We start from the raw sequence: 20873 nt of genomic DNA on the forward strand, positions 1-20873 counted from the left end.
AATTAAAAAAAAATGCTGTCCATTAAATGCTTTTTTTTTTTTTTACAATTTTTTGTATTAATAAAATTTAGCACTTCACAGGAATTAGAAGATGACATAAAAAAACTAAATATACAAATGTAAATAATATTTTATAAGTTTTCATATTTTAAATTTTAATTAAAAATATTATATGTATTTACATATTTCTTTTTATTTTAAGGAATACTGATGATGAAGTACATGAAAATACTACTGTAAGAAATGATGCACTGAAAGATATTGGTTTAAAAGATACATTACAAGAATTAGATAATTTATTAATGAATTTGAAAAAGCTTCCTATAAATGTAGAGGACCCATATTCTAATTTCATAAGTACTATATCTGATTTAGGTGATACATTAAATACCTTAAAATATAATTATTCTGATATAAAAGAGAAAATGCATAATTTCAAAGACATTACGTATAACCTACAAAAAGATACTTCTAATTTACAAAGTAATAGAAGTGTTTCAGAAATCGATGATGCAGAAGTAAAAGATTATATTTGTATGTTAGAAAATATAAATTTTAATATACAATGTTCATTAAACAATATAAAAAGATTTATTATCCAAATAAAAAATGATTTTATTTTCATGAAAAATCTCTCTGAATTAGAAAATGATGATAAGAAATTTAATGAAGATCCCAGTACAATGCAAAATACATTAACAAATTTACCAGATGAGCTAAATAGTTCATTAAACAGTGTTATTGATTCACAAAATAAATCCATGATTTTTCCAGATGATCCCATTAATTCGAAAAATACTTTGGAAGATTTACTAGATGAAATAAGTAATTTAAATAACTCAACCTATGAATCACAAGATAGATCTATGTTATTACAAGATAATCCAACTGATACACAAAATACTACCACGAATTCACTAGAGAAATTAACTGATTCACAAAGCAATACTACGGTATTAGATGATGATCCCATTAATTCGATAAATACTCTGACAGATTTACTAGATGAAATAAGTAATTCAAATAACTCAAAAAATGAATCACAAGATAGTTCTATGTTATTACAAAATAATCCAACTGATTTACAAAATACTAACGTGAATTCACTAGAGGAATTAATTGATTCACAAAGCAATACTATGGTATTAGATGATGATCCCATTAATTCGATAAATACTTTAACAGATTTACTAGATGAAATAAGTAGTTTAAATAACTCAACAAATGAATCACAAGATAGGTCTATGTTATTACAAGATAATCCAAGTGATTTACAAAATACTAACACGAATTCACTAGAGGAATTAATTGATTCACAAAGCAATACTATGGTATTAGATGATGATCCCATTAATTCGATAAATACTTTAACAGATTTACTAGATGAAATAAGTAGTTTAAATAACTCAACAAATGAATCACAAGATAGGTCTATGTTATTACAAGATAATCCAAGTGATTTACAAAATACTAACATGAATTCACTAGAGGAATTAATTGATTCACAAAGCAATACTATGGTATTAGATAATGATCCCATTAATTCGATAAATACTTTAACAGATTTACTAGATGAAATAAGTAGTTTAAATGACTCAACAAATGAATCACAAGATAGTTCTATGTTATTACAAAATAATCCAAGTGATTTACAAAATACTAACACGAATTCACTAGAGGAATTAATTGATTCACAAAGCAATACTATGGTATTAGATGATGATCCCATTAATTCGATAAATACTTTNACAGATTTACTAGATGAAATAAGTAGTTTAAATAACTCAACAAATGAAACACAAGATAGTTCTATGTTATTACAAGATAATCTAACTGATTTACAAAATACTAACATGAATTCACTAGAGGAATTAATTGATTCACAAAGCAATATTATGGTATTAAATGATGATCCCATTAATTCGATAAATACTTTGACAGATTTACTAGATGAAATAAGTAGTTTAAATAACTCAACAAATGAAACACAAGATAGTTCTATGTTATTACAAGATAATCTAACTGATTTACAAAATACTAACACGAATTCACTAGAGGAATTAATTGATTCACAAAGCAATACTATGGTATTAGATGATGATCCCATTAATTCGATAAATACTTTGACAGATTTACTAGATGAAATAAGTAGTTTAAATAACTCAACAAATGAATCACAAGATAGTTCTATGTTATTACAAAATAATCCACCTGATTTACAAAATACTAACACGAATTCACTAGAGGAATTAATTGATTCACAAAGCAATACTATGGTATTAGATGATGATCCCATTAATTCGATAAATACTCTGACAGATTTACTAGATGAAATAAGTAATTTAAATAACTCAACCTATGAATCACAAGATAGTTCTATGTTATTACAAGATAATTCAACTGATTTGCAAAATACTAACACATATTTGTCAGACAAACTAATGGATTCACAAAATATTAATGATATTTTACAAAGTAGTACCAAGGTACCACAGGAGAATTCTATTAATTTACAAAATAATTCCATGGAATTACAAGATTGTTCTACTAATATAGAAGGTAGTGCTTGTGAATTCCTAAATGTTGTCGTAAATATGCAACAAGAATTAAGCATTTTACACAATGCTGTATCTAATTTAAAAAATCAAATCACTGTTTTAAAAAATGACCCTATTAAATTTAATAATACTATCATAGATTTAAAAAGTGAATTAAAAACCATACAAGACAATGCATCTAATATACAAGAGAATTATACTATTTTACATAGTATTTTACAAAAAATAGAAAATAATTCACAACATCATTCCGTGAATATGGAAAATGAATCTAATAATGCAGAAAATATAAGACATAGTAGACAAAATAGCAGTACAGATACACAGAGTAAAATTATTAATTTACATAATTCTACTTATATGGAACATGATCCCGATATGTTAAAAAACATAAGCTACAAATTATTTAATATACCCCATAGTTTAGAAGAAGTAGTTTTCGATTTAGGAGATATTCCTCTTTTTTCAACAGAAGGGTTTATTTGTTTACTTGAACAAAAGTATATATTTTATCTTAATAAATTTTAAATATAAATATTTTTACTATGAATATATAACTTAAATGCAAATAATTGTTTTTATTTTTAGGTTTGTTTCATATTATAATAATCTTTATCCTTGTTTGGAAAAAAAGAAAAATCAAATTTTATCAAAGAGAAATATTAGAGGAATATCCATACATCAAGCTAAGAGAAGGAGACTTGAAGGAGAAGGCAATAGAGAAGAATGTTTTACTAAAATTGATGAAAATAATCTTGAGTGTAATTCTAAAAGCAATCACTACGAAAATGTAAAATGTTTATTTGAAGAAACATGTCTAATTCTGTCAAAGGAAATTTTTACATTTGAATATCATAACTTTTTATGCATAATTAACAATGCAAATAGTATTCATGAAGGATTAAAAAAAATTGTGGATGATTTTTTGAAACTATATAATTTAAGTATTAATAATTTAAGAGAATTTATTGAGACAATATTAAAAAATGTTGATCAAAGCATTTTAAGTAAGACAATGTATAAAATAAATTATAAAAATGTAAACCTAGAAAAAGTATTAGACAAAGCTTCTAAAAAAGCAGATAGACTTAAGAAAACAATAAAATTATCATCTATAAATTTAAATGAAATAAATAAAAGCATAGACGAATTTTTACCTAATTTAACTTGCCTAAGCGAAAAAGCATGTAATTTAAATAAAGATGCAAACAGTATAAAAAAAATAATTGATGGCAATGTGCATTCTCAATTAATAGACGAAATACTATTATTATCAACTGATGAAAAAGCACATTTTAATAAAATATTTGAAAATTTAGATAATTTGTTAAATAGTGTTGAAGAGACACTCGACGAAGGAGAATTTTCTATAAATAATACACTATTAGAAAATGGTATGCAATTATTGAATTATTCTATGAATGTTGTTCATAAACATTATAGAAGTGTATATATACCTCCAAAATGTTTTGATATACTTAATCTATCATATAAAGATAATATAAAAGTAACACAAATTATTTTTCATTTCTTAAATGAAGCAAATAAGAATAATGTGGAAATTTTTAGTTCATCTCCAAAATTATCTATTAATAATGATATTGCAAAAGCAATTGATGACATTTTTTCTTATGAACAAAAATATTTATCAGAATGTTACAATAAATTCTTTCAATATTTTAATATAGATAGAAATAAAGGTATAGATAATACATGGTTATCTTCTTCATTAAACAATGATGAAAAGAAGATCAAAGCAATCAAATTACATTCAGAAATTATTAAATTAGTGAAAAATAAAAATTATATTTTCTTATTGAATTTAATTAGAAAAATATATAGATTAATAAAATATATGGGAAGTAAAAAAGATGTAGAAGAATCCTCAAAAGAAGGGAAATCAATGGAAGAAATATTATCAGAAATAGAATTACTTAAAAATTTATTGAAATCAATAAAATTAAATGCAAAATGTAAAAGCATATTTATTGCTGTAAAAAAAAATTTAGATAATTTATGTAATTTAACAGACTCCATTCATATGAATATGCAAAATGCTTTGTTAATTATACAAAAAATTAGTGAAAAAATTAAAAAACACTTACTTATGAAGATAAATGAGGATGATGGTGGATATATAGATGAGGGCACAATTCTTTTGCTATCATATGGTGTGGAAATAATTAAGAAATGTAGCACAGAATTACCACAATAAAAAAATATTAACTTTTATGTATGTTATAAGATTATTTCATTAATAAAAGTTGAAATCATAAAATGAAATAAGTTTTGTAGTGCAAGTGAAATATTTTATTCTTACTTAAAAAAACTCTATATGTTAGCTATATAAGTTAAAATTTTTTTTTATACAACCAAATAATTGAAATTAGTCTGCTATAATTTATTATAAATTGCACAAATATTTTTGTATCTTTTAATATTTAAAAATATTTCTATAAGATGAAAAACAAGAATTGTATGTATGTTTTAATATTTTTTTGTTTATACCTTTTCTTAGTTATTAAGATACATGAAATATTTTTTCTTCTGTAATAAGAAGTATTTCATTTTTTGTGTAAAAAGAAATAAATTGACATATGAAAGCTTAATATATACTTTAAAGGAATTAATTTATTATATATTTGATACTATAATTATTATTTCTTTTTTTCACCTTAAAATTTTAATATTCGCATATATTAATTTTTTATTCGTTAGTTAGATAATATACCGTTGTTATTGGTGAGGGATGCTATTAATCTTTTTAAATACAAGAATTAATGAATTAAGTTTAATATAAAAAAATTGCAAATGCAAGGGATTAAACTAAATGCATTGACTAGGTGCAAATATTACAGTATATCTATATAAAAAAAAAAAAAATTAATCTTTATTATTGTTTTTAGTTGTTACAATGAGTTTGTTAATTATATTTTATTTTATTTTTTTAATTTATTATAATCATAAGAAAAAGCTTAATATTAATTTTTTTTTAAGAAATTTAATTTTTTGGGAGAATCCTTTTTCGTTAACTAATTTTTTTTATTTGAGATTATTTTTTTTTTTTTTTAATGTGAATTGTTAATTAATAAATAATAAGAATTATTTTATATATCATAAAAGATTTTTATAATGATGATTTAAACCTTCACAAAATTATCAACTTTTTAATAAAGTGCACAAATCTCTCTTATTAAATAAGAATAATGAAAGCATTATATTAGCAAAATTTTCTTTTAATACATATAAATAGAATATGAAATGAATTATTTCATACCATGTAATTTATTTATGTAAAGCCTACTGATAATAGAAATATTATTCTAATAAACAAAAATAATTGAGAGACTTGCACATGCTCTTTATTTGTGTGTTAATTATACAAAAAATTTCTTTGCTTTTTAATCAATAAATGGTATTATTTACCTATTTTAAATTTTATTAAGAAGATATGCAAAATGTAAGTTTTATATGCAAAGTAAAAAAGGAAAATATACATATTAAAATAAGGGTATAAGAGTATACAATTCTAAAAAAAGTTGTACTCTACTAATACATAAAGTGAAAAAAAATATACTTACTTCTTTTTTGTGAGTACATGTAACAAAAAAAATTATACAAATATCTGAACATGTATATAACAATTTTCTTTTATATTAGAAATATGAACTTTTTTCTTTTTGCATAATATACAATAAGTGGTGTATATGTTTATTCAAGTGAGAAATAAATAATAAAGTTAGTATTAAGTGACAAATTGTTAAAAGTTACTTAAATATTGTAAAATTCATCTTAAAGGTAAGATAACTTTTTTGTTAAATAAATATTATAATTTATAAGTAGTTAATTATCATATATAGTAGATAATATTTATAATAAATAAGATAAGTAGAGAACTCTTCATAGATCCTTGTTAACGTGACAATACTAATTGCTATAAAAGTCTTTGAATAATCCATTAATAAATCAAATATTGATCTATGAATGGTATTATTAACCTACTATAAATGATATTTAAATAATGTAAATATGTTTTTTATCTATGCATTATATATACAAGGGAAGAAGTGTGGACATCTAGATGTGTAAACTAAAAGTATTTATATTATAAAAAAATATTACATATTATTTTCTTGATATAACTCCTTAAAAAAATTATTTTTTTTTTTCTGTAGGGTGTATGGTATATATTTTATGAAAATTTAAAAATGTAGTTTTAAATATTATGTATACAGGGTATTGTATTAATTAACTTAACAAATTACTAATAGAATTAATGTTTAATATAAATTGTTAAATATAAATAATTTATTATACAAATTATTTTATAATAAATAAAATGAGTTTTTCCTATATGCTTTTTATTAATATGTTTGTTTAACATTAACAAAATCATTGAATACTCAGCTAATAAATTGAACGTCCTATTAATGAATCAATTATATATAAAATAACAAAATGTAAATACATAAATTTTAAATAATGATATCATTTTTATTTTAATTCTTTATTATTCTAAAGGAATTACATTTTAAGAAAAGTTATTTATGATATAATTAACAAAGTTTTCCAAAAACCGTAATAAAACTTAAAAACATTAGGAAAATAAAAATTATACATTAGTAAAAATAAAAAAATTAGTTATATGATAAAATATTTCTTTAGAATCTTCACTGTTATATTTTTTATGAATTATTTAAATATTATTAATTCTTACATTTTCCCTGTACTTCACTTTATAAACAAAAATTATTTTTTTCATTATTCTTTCATTCTCATTCTTCAATATATTAAAATTTCATTAATATGTTTTATTTTTAGATTTCAATGTATTCTTGTCTTTCTTGTAATTGCACATTTGAGTAAATTAAAAAAATTTGTAATAAAGAAGCACTTTAAATATTAGACTTTTTTAGACTTAGTAAATATAAAATAATGGAACTAAAAAGAAGAGAAAAAAAAAGCATAGCAATGATTTTTACAGTTGAATAAAATAAAATTGTATGTAAAATATAAAAGATATATTTTTGAATGGCATACTAAATTGTGTATTCTATATTTTTTAGTGAATTCCTAATAAAATTTAATTATTAGTTAGATGTATTATTTATACAAGCATATGTATATAACATTTGGATATCTTAAAAAAAAAAAAAAAAAGCTTAATAAAAAATCTAATAATTAAAAATATTACAATATAATAATTTTATTTTTCATAGAATAAATATGCTTAATTACTTAGCTCATTAATTATTCACTAAATAGTAAAAGGACAAATAAATTCTTTTCAAGGTGTTATGAAAATATTAAGATGTTAAATTATAAAAGAATTACTAATAATTTAGGAGTTTTACGAAAGTATCAAAAGGTATAAAACATGGATTAGTGTACTAGAACAATAATTATATAAGTAGTCAACATAATATATTAAACCTCCTATATGTTTATTTATTGGATTTATTAATTTTCCATTCAAAAACTTTGTAGTGTATTGAACAAGAAAAATAAGAAAGAAAACGTATAATAAATTATACTAATGTTATTTACTATTAAAAGTACATTTTAATGAGTAAATAACTTTATATATTTTCATTATGTAATATAAAACAAACAATTTATTTCATATAGCATTTATAATCCTTAGAATGAAAATATGTTAACTCAATATTTTTATTATTCTTAATACATTAATTATTATATAAAGAATACTTGTCTATCTTAATTGAAGGTTTACTTTATTTTCACTAAAACTCATATATTCAAAATAAAAAAAGCTTTTAAACATATACGATCTAATATTTTTTCTACAAATTTATAATTATTTATAATATACATTATTACTAAAAAGTAATATGGTTTTTTGTAATAGATAAATTCTATCATTAATTAGTATGATTAAAATGATAAACTAATAAATTTTTTTTTTAAAATTAAATTATAAATAAAAATAAAAAAGTTTTATTTCTTATTAATATGAATATCTATGCAGGACGATTTTTAAATATATTATGAGCTTTTTTTGAATATCCTGCCTTTATATATAATTATTTATTTTACATTAAACTTTTGATTTATCTACTTGAAGTTAGAATTCTTTTCGTTGACTAGTACTTAAAACAGTGAAATAAAAAATTTCCTTATATGATACAATTGACATATGAACAAAAAGATAATTACATACAAATAGCAACATGTTAATTTCCTGTTTCATGACTTTCCTATAGTACTGATTTATTAATTGTTCTTTCAATGAATTTATTAGAATTGAAAAAATAAATTAATAAAGAGCATGTAAAGTTGTCTCTACTAGTTTATTGAATTAAAATTTAGATTTAATTCTATGAGTGAGAAAGATGTATTTATATATCCTACTTCATTGAGAGTTTTATTGTTTTTGAGGAAAATTTATTTAATAAAAATCCTATATGTTTATTAAAAGTACAGATACTTATTAAATATCTATTTTAATTAAATATTTTTTACCACTGATGTTATGGATAATATTTACAAATTAAATTCCATTGCTTTTAAGTTAACGAATATAATTAAACATAAATTTAAAATTATATAATTATTATATGAACGAAAATTTTATTGTTTAAAATATGAAATTTTCTTTAAAAATATCAAATGAAATTCATTCTTCAAAGAAAATGTTTTCGACAATTTTGAATTCTCATAAAAAAAAAAATATTAAAACTTTTTATCATATTAAACATTTTTTTAACTTAAAAAAATAAAAAAGAAAGTTAATTTTTTTATTATGTGTCTGGCTCTTGCATTTCTATGTATCTTTCATACAGTTACTAATTTTTATTCTCAAAAAGGTTAATAATGCTTTTTATTAACCGCACATATAATATATTTATTATTTAAATACTATAGATAAAATAGAGTTTCTGAGACTAAAATATAAATTAACCAAAGGTTTACTTTTTTTATTATGATTATCTTTTTTTTTTCGTCACAACCAAAAAATGAGTGAATCGTAAATTTTAGTGTAAGATATTTGTATTTTGCAAAAAATGAAAACACTAAATAATATTTTTATTTATAAGATTTTATTATTTTTAATGGGAAAGCTTTTTTTATCAATCTAAAAACTTTAATGCATTATGTTATATAATTAAACCAGAAAGTGTTTATTATTGTTTTAGTTTCAAATTAATTATTCAATTTATTTAAGTATATCTTAATAGATCATTTTACAAAACAAAGTATTAATGTGCTTTCATATTAGTAAATTAATTAGATGTCTATTATAATATACTAAAAAATAAAATAAAAATTCCCATTCCATTAATATATCTCTTAAAATGAGGAGATATATAATATTTTTTCCTATAGAGTCTCCTCTTTCTCTTTAATAATTAATTTAGTAGTCAAACATTTTTATTTATTTGATGAATAAAAAATGTTTATATATATATATATATATATATATATATATATATATAATACAAATGCACTTTATTATAAATATTTTGTTATTCATATCTTTGAACTCATATCTCTAGATACGCTTATAAAGGTATGTATTCATAAATACATGCACTAGTATATATAATTTGTATACGAATCTTTCGAATATCTTGCATGCACTAACAACTTTGATGAATATATTTTTTTTTCATATTAAAATCTAAAAAAGATCAATAATTTCTTTTATTTACAAATAACATAATTCTAAAAGGATTATAAAATTACCTATTATAAATAAGTTTATAATAAATAAAATAAGTAGATATATCTCCACACACTTTTTATTAATTTTTCTGTTTAATATTCCATATAAAAATTTAGATGATCATTTAATAAATCATTATTTAGTTAATGAAATGTTAGTAAATATTTATAAAATAATATTTGGCAAATCATACAAATGACAACAAATTATCCATTAATATTCAATCTTTAAGGAAATAAATAGTTAAAAAAAAAAAAGGAGTAAAAAAAATATTTTTTTTTACGATTAATTAAATATTCTCTTTGAAATTAATTTTGATTTCAAGATAAAATTATATTAAAAATTGAAAAAAAATCAATACTTTTTGTTTTTGTTTATATTTAATTTTTATGTATTTTTTTTTGTGAAGATTGTTAATAACACTAACGTAAATAATTATTTTATTTGAAAAGATTATATTATACTTAATTAATGCTTTATATAAAGAAGATTTAAGTTTATAATAAAAATAAATGTTTATTTAAATTAAATATATAACTCTAACAAAATTAATTTTCTTTTATGCAAATCATAAGAATAAAGTTTATTCATAATAAAAGTATATTTTTTTAATAATTAAAATTAATAAAAACCACTCTACCATATCTTTATTAAGTTGTTCATTTAGTACTCTACCATAGTTAACAAAAAGACAAATAATAAATCATTATTAGAGACTTTATTGTTTTTAATTTTTTTTTTTTTTTATTTTTGATTAACTCTATACATAAAAATTCACATATTTATTACATTAGCTATTAATTAAATTTTAGTTTTTGAATTTATTATAAAGTATAGAAAACATAATAAACTATTTTATAAGAAGTAAAATAAAAAAAAATAATTATTTTATATCATATTTTTATGAGGCTACATCATATACAATTTTTTAGATAAGTAAAAATAATATAAATCAGAATATAATTATCTTTTGGCGTATTAATTATCATTTTGAGAAAATGAAATAAAGTTAATATTTATTTTATTAATAATACATATATAAATGAATATTTAAATTAAAAAGAAAATGAAAATTTTTTGAGGAATATAAAATAATTATGATAAGTTATAATAATTGAAAAAATATAATAAATATTATAAAACTTTCAATTATTCTCAAATATAATAATGATGATGGCTATGTGAATTGGTGAACACAGAAAAATAATATATTCAAGAAATAAATGAAGAATTTTTTCAGAAAAATGCAATTACTATGTCTTCATCATGATATCTATTTTTAGTGATTTATAGAAAAAATCAAAATTTATTTAAAAAAATATTTTTTTAGAAAAAACAGAGAAGAAAATTAAACCGTAAAAAAAAAAATCATTTTAATTAAAATTGTCTAATAAGTTATCAAGAATAGTGTATATATTATTTTATTTGTTTAAATATATATTAGAATAAAAAAATTAACGAAATTTTAAAGCAAAATGATGATTTAATGAACTATAATTTATATGGAAGAATTATTTATGTTAATATATTTTCTCCAAGATGTTACCAAGAAGTCCTATTCTTAGTAAAATAAATAAAAAAAATTAGAATATAATGTAATTATAAAATTATAAATGAATAAAAAAAGTAAAGAAACAAAGTAAAAAAAATGTGATAACAGTGTATGTTTTCACAAAATTTTTATTAAAATATTTTCTTATGAATGTTAATTTTTAAATATGAAATTATTCTCTTAGTAACGTATGTAAAAGAAAAAATAATGCGTACTAGAAAAATTAAATTTAAAAATTTTTATTATAGTTAATTAATCGTTACTTTATGTTAAAATAGTTTATATCATTAATAAGTTTCTTCCTTAATCCTATTTATAAAGTCATTTTAAATAGGATTAAAGAAGAAAAAATTTTTTTTTTAAAAAAGAATTAATAGATAAATTTAAATTATTTGTAGACAACTTTTCTTTCTTAATTTTATATAATCATAATTAGTTTACATTTAATGTGTAGTTAATAATAGACATATAATTACCCTCATATAAGTATATTATATACTCGTTTTAATAAACGTAACTATATAATGGGTTATTAAAAAGTATTATTAAGGTATTAAAGGACATAAGTTCATAAAACAATATGAAATAGGACTAATATACATAGCAAAAGTATATGAAAACAAAATGTAGTAATATAGACAAAAATGATATTGTATAGTCATAAAAAAAAAAAAATTTAATTAGTTTTTTTGTGAGAAAAGAAGAATTTTTACTATCGTGATGTATATTTTTATTTAAATAATAAAATAAAAAGATAATTTATTTAATTCTTTATGAAAGATGATAAATACATTTATAAGGAAAAGTTTATAGTCAATGTATATGTATAAAATTCCATAAAAAATAATATATTGTAAGAATATTTTGCAACTAAAGATATTAATCATTTATTGATTAATAAAAGATGTTATTAATCTTTTATAAAATAATAATAAAATAAAAAGTTATAAAAGTGAGATAATGGAGAAAATATCTAAAATTTAAATATAAAAAATAGTTATATAGCTATATATATGAAAAAAGATAATTTTTTTATTTATTAGATGTATCATTGTTTCTATTTTTCTTAATTTTAACTTTTTTCATTTTATTTATATTTTGTTTAAAAAAAAAAAAATGATATTTTTCGTACTTTGAAAAACATTTTGAAGAGAATTAATTTTTATGGAATATATAAAATAATTTGAAATGGTTTTTAAATAATTCTAAGGAAAAACACTAATTGTTATAAAAAGTGATTTCATGTAGAATTAAATCTTTTTTATCAGATGAACTCATTAAAATTTAATATAAATAAGTAAAAACTTTAATCTTTTTAGATATTACATACGTTATTTCGTTTATGAAATATAAAATATTGAATTAACGTGCTTTATATAGAAGGTTACAAATGATGCATGAAGTATTATATTCATTTAACATGATATAATGTAATTATATTAAAATGGTATATTGGTTATTAAAAATATTTTTACAATAAATAATATTAAAGAAAGCTCTGCATGCTCTTTAATAATTTTTTTGTTCAATTCTATATGAAAATCTTTTAACTGATAATTAATATTATATTTATATGTTTGTAATTTCTAATTTTTAATTTACATAAAATTATTTTATAAGTTATATATGAAATATTTCCTCATTTTTTAATTATTTGAATTTTTTTATTAATACTTTTTATTTTGTTATAATATTATTTTTATTTTCCTTTTTTCATACGAGAAATTGGAAATACTAAATTAAAACATATCAAATGAAACTTAATTTGAAAAGAAAAAAACGAAAAATTTTATAAGTAGACTAATGAAATATTTAATAGAAGAATTTTAATTCCATTAATTATTATTTTGATTTTTTTCATAGGAATTTACTAGTATAATTTTTTTCTTTTTCTCATTTTGTAAATTCTACAATAACTGTTTAGATAATTTTAGTATTATATTTTTCATTATCCTTTTATTCAATATATATTATCACAATTATTAAATAATTTAGTATTTTTTGAAATTGTGTCTTTTTTCATTTTTTTAAATCATTTTTCATTTTTTAGATTAAAAGAAATAAGAAAATAAAATTAATTATGTACATGTATTTTTTAAAACAAAAGAATAATTACTTTAAAAAAAAAAAAAAAAAAAAATTAAAAATAGTAATATTTTTTATGAAGTTATCATTTATACTAAAATAAATAATATTTCTATTCTCATTTCTTTTCAAAATATAAAAATTTAGTCTTTAAATATCCCATTTTGCATGCATGCTCTTTTGAGATATGTACTTCGAATGATACTTTTTTTAACCAGTATAAATTTATCTTTTTTCTTTTCATTTATGAATGATAAAATTTATGTTTTCTTAATTACCGTTAAAAAGATAAATCATACTAAATATAAATCCTTACAATTGCGGAGATCAATTAATTCAAATTTAGAATAAATTGTTTTTTGTAATTTTTAGAATTTATTAAAAAAAAAATATATTTTTTAATTGATACAATAATATAGTATAATATATATTAAGAAATTTTATTCTAGACATCTCATATATATCTTCTGTTTAATCCATTTACATGCTTCATAAATTTATGCTCAATTTCTGATATATATATATTAAATGGCTAATTAAAATCATTTCTTAATTTGATTCAGATGTTTTATCCTACATATTAGTATATGCAAATTAAAACATTTCATAGATGGTGAACAAGTAACTTTATGAATTAGTAATTTTTAAAAATAGTGAAGTATCCTTTAACTTTTCAGATAAAAAGGTGATAATTTATGATTTATATGATTCAAATTAAATAAAAATGAATTTTTATAAGAGGTATCATAAGGGTATTTTATTCTTTCATAAACCATATAAAGAATAAATAATATATTTTTTTAACATTATAATAAATTATTACGTATTATACTTTAATCCCTAGAAAAAATAAATTATAATTAATATAAGGAGATACATTTTATTGTATAATTTATTTTACTTTCATAGATTTATATATTATAAAATTAAAAGAATGTTATATATAGGATGTTTTTTTTTCTTTTTACAATTTTATGGATTAGTTAAAATTTGTGTTTCAGAAGAATTTCAAAAGAAAGAAGAGAACTTCCTTTTAAAAACGTATATCATTTTTTAAAAGTTTTTATTCTTAAACTTTTCATTATTAAATAGACATTTTACAAATATATACATTCTATTTTATTTTTAGATGTACTGATGAAGAAAAGAGGGAATTTGCTAATTTACAAAATGAAGGAGATGAATGTAGAAATATAGAAGCTCATATGAATCCTTTAGATGCTTCATTAGGTAATGAAACTAATTCTGAACAAAATATACAAGAGGTATTATTTGTTTTAAATGATAAGATTTATAACTTACCATGTTATATCTTTGATTTACAAAATAGTCCATCTAGTTCACAAAACAATACTTCTAATTTACAAGTATTTGAAAGTACCTTACAAAACATATATTGTGATTTACCAGGTACTTCTAGTGCATCAAATGAGGTTAATGTTACTGAGAATAATTCTATTAATTTACAAACTAATACATCTAGTTCGCAAAACAATACTTCTAATTTACAAGTATTTGAAAGTACCTTACAAAGCATATATTGTGATATACCAGGTACTTCTAGTGCATCAAATGAGGTCAATGTTACTGAGAATAATTCTATTAATTTACAAACTAATACATCTAGTTCGCAAAACAATACTTCTAATTTACAAGTATTTGAAAGTACCTTACAAAACATATATTGTGATTTACCAGGTACTTCTAGTGCATCAAATGAGGTTAATGTTACTGAGAATAATTCTATTAATTTACAAACTAATACATCTAGTTCGCAAAACAATACTTCTAATTTACAAGTATTTGAAAGTACCTTACAAAACATATATTGTGATTTACCAAGTACTTCTAGTGCATATTATGAGGTTAATGTTACTGAGAATAATTCTATTAATTTACAAACTAATACATCTAGTTCGCAAAACAATACTTCTAATTCACAAGTATTTGAAAGTATCTTACAAAGCATATATTGTGATTTACCAGGTACTTCTAGTGCATCAAATGAGGTCAATGTTACAGGGAATAATTCTATTAATTTACAAGGCACTACATATGATCCACATTATATATATTTTGTTTTGCAAAGTAATATAAATAATTCTCAAAATGCACCACATGATTTACGAAACAACAGTTTTAATTTGCAAAACAGTAGCTCAAATTTTCAAACAAATTCTGCTTTACAATTTGTATATTCTATTTTACGAACTAATGTTGATAATTTACAAGATGAATTAATTAATTTACAAAATAATCAATCTGATTCACAATATAAAACTTGCAATCTACAGTATACATCTATTAATTCAGGAGCAGTAGATAATTTTATAAAAAATACTATTAGTAGTTTACAAAATGTGATAAATATTTCATGTGAGGAGAAGTAAGTATTTTTTTTTTTCATATATTGATGTATATATTTTTTTAAATAAATATTATCCATATAAATAATCTTTTTTTTCAATTATAGAATGAACACTGATAATAATGAAAAGGATTGTAATAGTCTACTTAAGAGAAAATGTGAGCAAATAACAGAAGATTCTGTAAAAAAAAGAAAACTTCGCAAACGTGGTAAAGAAGATAAAGTTACTATATGTGAGAGTATTCCCAGTTGTAGTACAGATTCTCCAGAGACCAGTGATTCTACAATTAGCAATAAAAGTTTTATTTCATTGCTTTTATCAAATGTTTTTGAATTAGATTTAGAAAAACTTTTGACAATGATTTTTTCTTTACAGAATAAATTTAATTCATTAAAAGATGAATACAATGAATTTGCAAAAGTATTATATTTTAACATTGATTCGTTAAAAAGATTTTCAGATATTGCAATACAAGATATTGATCCTACAATTTTAGATGAAATGGAAGATCATTATTTTAAAAATAAAACATATAAATATATGATGAATAATAAGAAGTTTTTTTTATTACTAGCATCTAATGAAAAAGAAAAATATATTATTAAAAATGAACAAAAAATAATTAATGCTATACGAAGCTCTATATCATGCTTTAATAGTTTACTCAGCGGAATTAAACGTATTTTGGAATCACATAAAATAATGGAAAGAGTTTTGAATAGTAGTCTTTATTATGAATTTTTTGTTAGTAAATATATATTAATTTCAGAAGAATCTGCTTTATTATATAATGAAATCTTTCAAAATTTAGATGATTTAATGAACATTACTGAAGTATCTCTTGAAAAAGGTACACTACCATTTAATAAATTAAATATAGATCTTTTAGGTGATCTTATCGATAAATATAATAATTCAACGATGTTATTCAATAGATGCTTTAAGGATTTTGAAGCATTTTTTGGTTCACAAAATATTTCATATAAAGATAACAAAATGTTAGTAAAAACTTTATTTCATCTTCTTAATGATCAGTATATGAATAATAAAATAATTTTTAATGAAAGAATGATAACTCCTTATGAAAAAAATATCTCAGAAATAATATCCAAGATTTTATTAGAAGAAGAGGAAGACATTTCATTTTATCGTAATAAAGCTTCCACATTGGTTAATTTAAAGGATGAAGAAATGAATATAAATAACACATCTTTAGCTCACTTGTTAGGTAGTGAAACAGGAAAAAGAACGTTAATTTCTGTATGTGAAAATATATTAAGATCTCTAAGATATTTATTTTTTTTAAAAAAAGCTGAATCCCTTAATAAAATTTTTTTATTTTTTAAAAAAATTAACACAATAATCAGTGAGAAAAAGTTTGATGAAAATAACTCTGAATCAAAAAAGTTAGTGGAAACTTCTTTGAATGAATTGAAAGATCTAAGGAAAATATATAATGAAACTAAATTAAGCATAGGAGGTAGATCATCGTTTCTTGCTATAAGACAAAATATACTAGCAATTCAAGACTATTATAACTCTTTACTGTCCATTATGAATTTAATAAATAATGTCCTTGTTGATATTATTAAAACAAATGACAATATTCATATTCGTAGTAGAAAGACAAAATTTATTAATAGATTGAAATTAAGAATAATATACATGTTATTTTATATCAGTAAAGTGACAAAAGAATTTAACATAAAGATAATACAATGAAGAGCCATTCCCCTTAATGTATGTTAATAATTTATAATGTAGACACGGTGTAATTCTATATAATATAAGAAAAAAGAAAAAAGTTTTATATTACTTAATTGTCAGTCATCTGTTCAAAGACATTTGAATCAATATATGCATTAAAAAAATTTTAAGGAAGAGAATGAAAAGTTAATATATTAGTTTTTTATCTAATGACCTTGACAATATTGAATAAACAAATTAATGGAGAGAATATATAGTGGTTTCAACTAACTTTAATTATTCCAAAAATAACTTCGTTACATATTAGAAAATTTTATAAATTATAATGCATAACATTAAACAAGTGGTTTTTTCTCATATAATATATATAATTATTTAAATAAAAATGTGTAGCTTTAACTTTTTTATTGTCCTTAAAAAAATATTTGTTTTTATATAATATATCTATCCTATTTAATAAAAAATTTCTCATTATTTTTATTAAAACCTAAATTCCTGTTATAAAAACCTAATTTTATTTAAAATAACCCTTTTATGTAAGGTAATAGTTTTTCTTTAGATCTATCAACAATCTTTTTAATGATTAGTAAAAATTAAAAATTAATAAAAATAAAATCTTTTTATAAACATTTAAGCTTTAAACTTCTATTATTACTAAAAAAAATATTTATTTTTTTTGAATTAAGATATAATTAAAAAAAAAATTTTTTGTAAATTTTTTTTTTATCTGTAAATAATTATCTAACTATGCGTTTTTTCTATTATGTAGATTTTTATTTTCTCAAAATACAATAATGTATGACTAACTTTTTATTTTACTTATAATAGTAAATCATAAGTAAAAGGCTAATATACTCTATTAATCTAAATTAAACATTCCTAGTTTTGCTTATCACAAAAATATCTATTAACGTATAAGTAGCTTAATGAAGTTGTATTAGATAATGTGAAATAAATAGATAATAACATATAACCTTTACTATTAAGGAAAATGCATTAACTCAATATTTTGAATATTTAGTTAATAAGAAGTATTATTAATCTTTTTTAGAATAAAAAGAAATATCTGGATGAAAAATAAATAGTTATCTATGAAAGCTCTAGATAAAAAAAAAAAAAAATTAGATGTTAATTTCTTTTTGTTTTCTTTTTGTAAATATAAGATAGCTAAAAAAAATATATATTTTTTTTTTTTAAATTATTTAATTGTTGAAAAAAAAGAGTTGTTTACTAAAAATTTTTTTGTAGCATATTTTGTTTAAATTTATTTAAGAAAATTTTATATTAGCTACAATAAAATTTTCACGTTTTTAATATTTATATAAATTAATTTGTATTTCATTAATTACTTATGTTTGCTATCTTAAAGCGATGAATCTGAGTTGTCAAGCATTGTTTATAACATTATATATAAAATACAATTAAATAAAAGTAAACAATTAACGCTTTAAATTTTTAATAAAAATAGGGATTTTTATTAAAGTAAATAAATGCCTCTTATAATTAATGAATGATTAATGAAGTAGACTATATAAATACATTTTACTGGTTTCTAGAATTTAAAATTATATTTAAATTTATTAAATTAGTAAAGGCAAACTAGAAAAGTGTTAAATAATCAAATTAATACAGAATTTAGGAAAATATCTGTTGACTTTACTAGTAGGAAACGAACTTTCAAAAGAAAAAATATTTTTACCCTATGAAATTAAACAATTTAATATAAAAAAATTGTCCCATTTTAAAAGTCTTTTGAAATATCATAATAAAATATTTTTTAACCTTATATTTTTATTTTTTTTTTTAAATTTTAGTTATTAAAAATAGATTATAAAAAAAATAAAAATTATAAAAAAAAATTCATACACAAAATATTTTTTTTTTTTTTTTTTTTTTAAAAAATATTTATACAGAAAAAAAGTTTTTTTTTGTTGTTTGATTTATTAATTGCCTATTTATTAACTTTTCTAGAGTATAGAACAAACAGATTAATAAAAACTATGTAAAGTTTCCTCTATTAATTTAATGAATTTATGTATAATTTTAATTCTATAAATCAGTAAACCGTTTTATGTATATAGTCTATTTCATTGATCATTTATTGTTTTTTAAAAGGTATTTATTTACTTTAGTAAAAATTCCCATTTTTTATTAAAAATTTATATCCTCATTAATTACTTATTCTAATTACGTATACAGTATTGATATTGTTATGTGTAATGTTTAGAAATTCAAAACCCATTGCTTTCTAAGTAAATAAACATAAATTATTAACAAACTAAAAAATAAATTATATAAATATTATAAAATGTGAAAATTTTATTATTGTTAGTATAAAATTTTCTTAAATAAAATAAAAACAAAATATATTATAAAAAATTTTTAGTCAACAACTCTTCTTTTTTTTTAATTTTTTTTTTTATCTAGCGCTTGAACATATGACTATTTATTCTCCATGCAGATATTACTTTTTATTTCCAAAGAGGTTAATAATGCCTTTTGTTAATCATATTTCATCACCAAGAGAAAGCAATAGCTATTGCTTAAATTTTGTTATTTTTAATTTGTTTTATTATACCAAGTCCTTTTGATACTCCTTTTTCAATTTTCCTGTCCTAATTACTAATGTCATAAGGTCTTACACTGTTTTCCTTATAAACGTCGAAATAATACTAATTCTTCAATTCATTCGTGAAATTTAGTTTTATTTTATTATTGTTAATAACTCGTATTAGATTCTTCAATTGTATTTTATATACCTCCTTCGTTTTATTACTCACAAGTTTAAATTTTTTTAATGGAATTTGTATTTCTTTACCTTTATAACATGTAGATATCTATTTTAGAATTCCATTTTTAGGTTTAGTTACTCTACATAGATATGATCAATGTTGTTTATACTGAGCAGTTCCACT

The 20873-nt window shown here is 19.5% G+C and overlaps 2 protein-coding genes across 2 annotated transcripts, besides 2 other annotated features; both read left to right on the forward strand.

The window, feature by feature from the left end:
* Window positions 1–302: 302 nt before the first annotated feature.
* Window positions 303–4773, forward strand: PGAL8A_00264100 (surface-associated interspersed protein (SURFIN); the record flags this gene model as incomplete). Its single annotated transcript, XM_028671391.1, has 2 exons — window positions 303–3058; window positions 3147–4773. The coding sequence occupies 2 exons, from the start codon at window positions 303–305 to the stop codon at window positions 4771–4773; spliced, it is 4383 nt and encodes a 1460-aa protein (XP_028528048.1).
* A 3989-nt stretch (window positions 4774–8762) lies between these two features.
* Window positions 8763–9212: a repeat region.
* A 5604-nt stretch (window positions 9213–14816) lies between these two features.
* Window positions 14817–17973, forward strand: PGAL8A_00264200 (surface-associated interspersed protein (SURFIN); the record flags this gene model as incomplete). The annotated part of the gene is made up of 3 exons (XM_028671392.1): window positions 14817–14923; window positions 15012–16268; window positions 16356–17973. The coding sequence occupies 3 exons, from the start codon at window positions 14817–14819 to the stop codon at window positions 17971–17973; spliced, it is 2982 nt and encodes a 993-aa protein (XP_028528049.1).
* A 1920-nt stretch (window positions 17974–19893) lies between these two features.
* Window positions 19894–20873: part of a repeat region that runs on past the window's edge.

Source organism: Plasmodium gallinaceum (assembly GCF_900005855.1).
Source record: "Plasmodium gallinaceum strain 8A genome assembly, contig: PGAL8A_v1_76, whole genome shotgun sequence".
NCBI lineage: Eukaryota > Apicomplexa > Aconoidasida > Haemosporida > Plasmodiidae > Plasmodium > Plasmodium gallinaceum.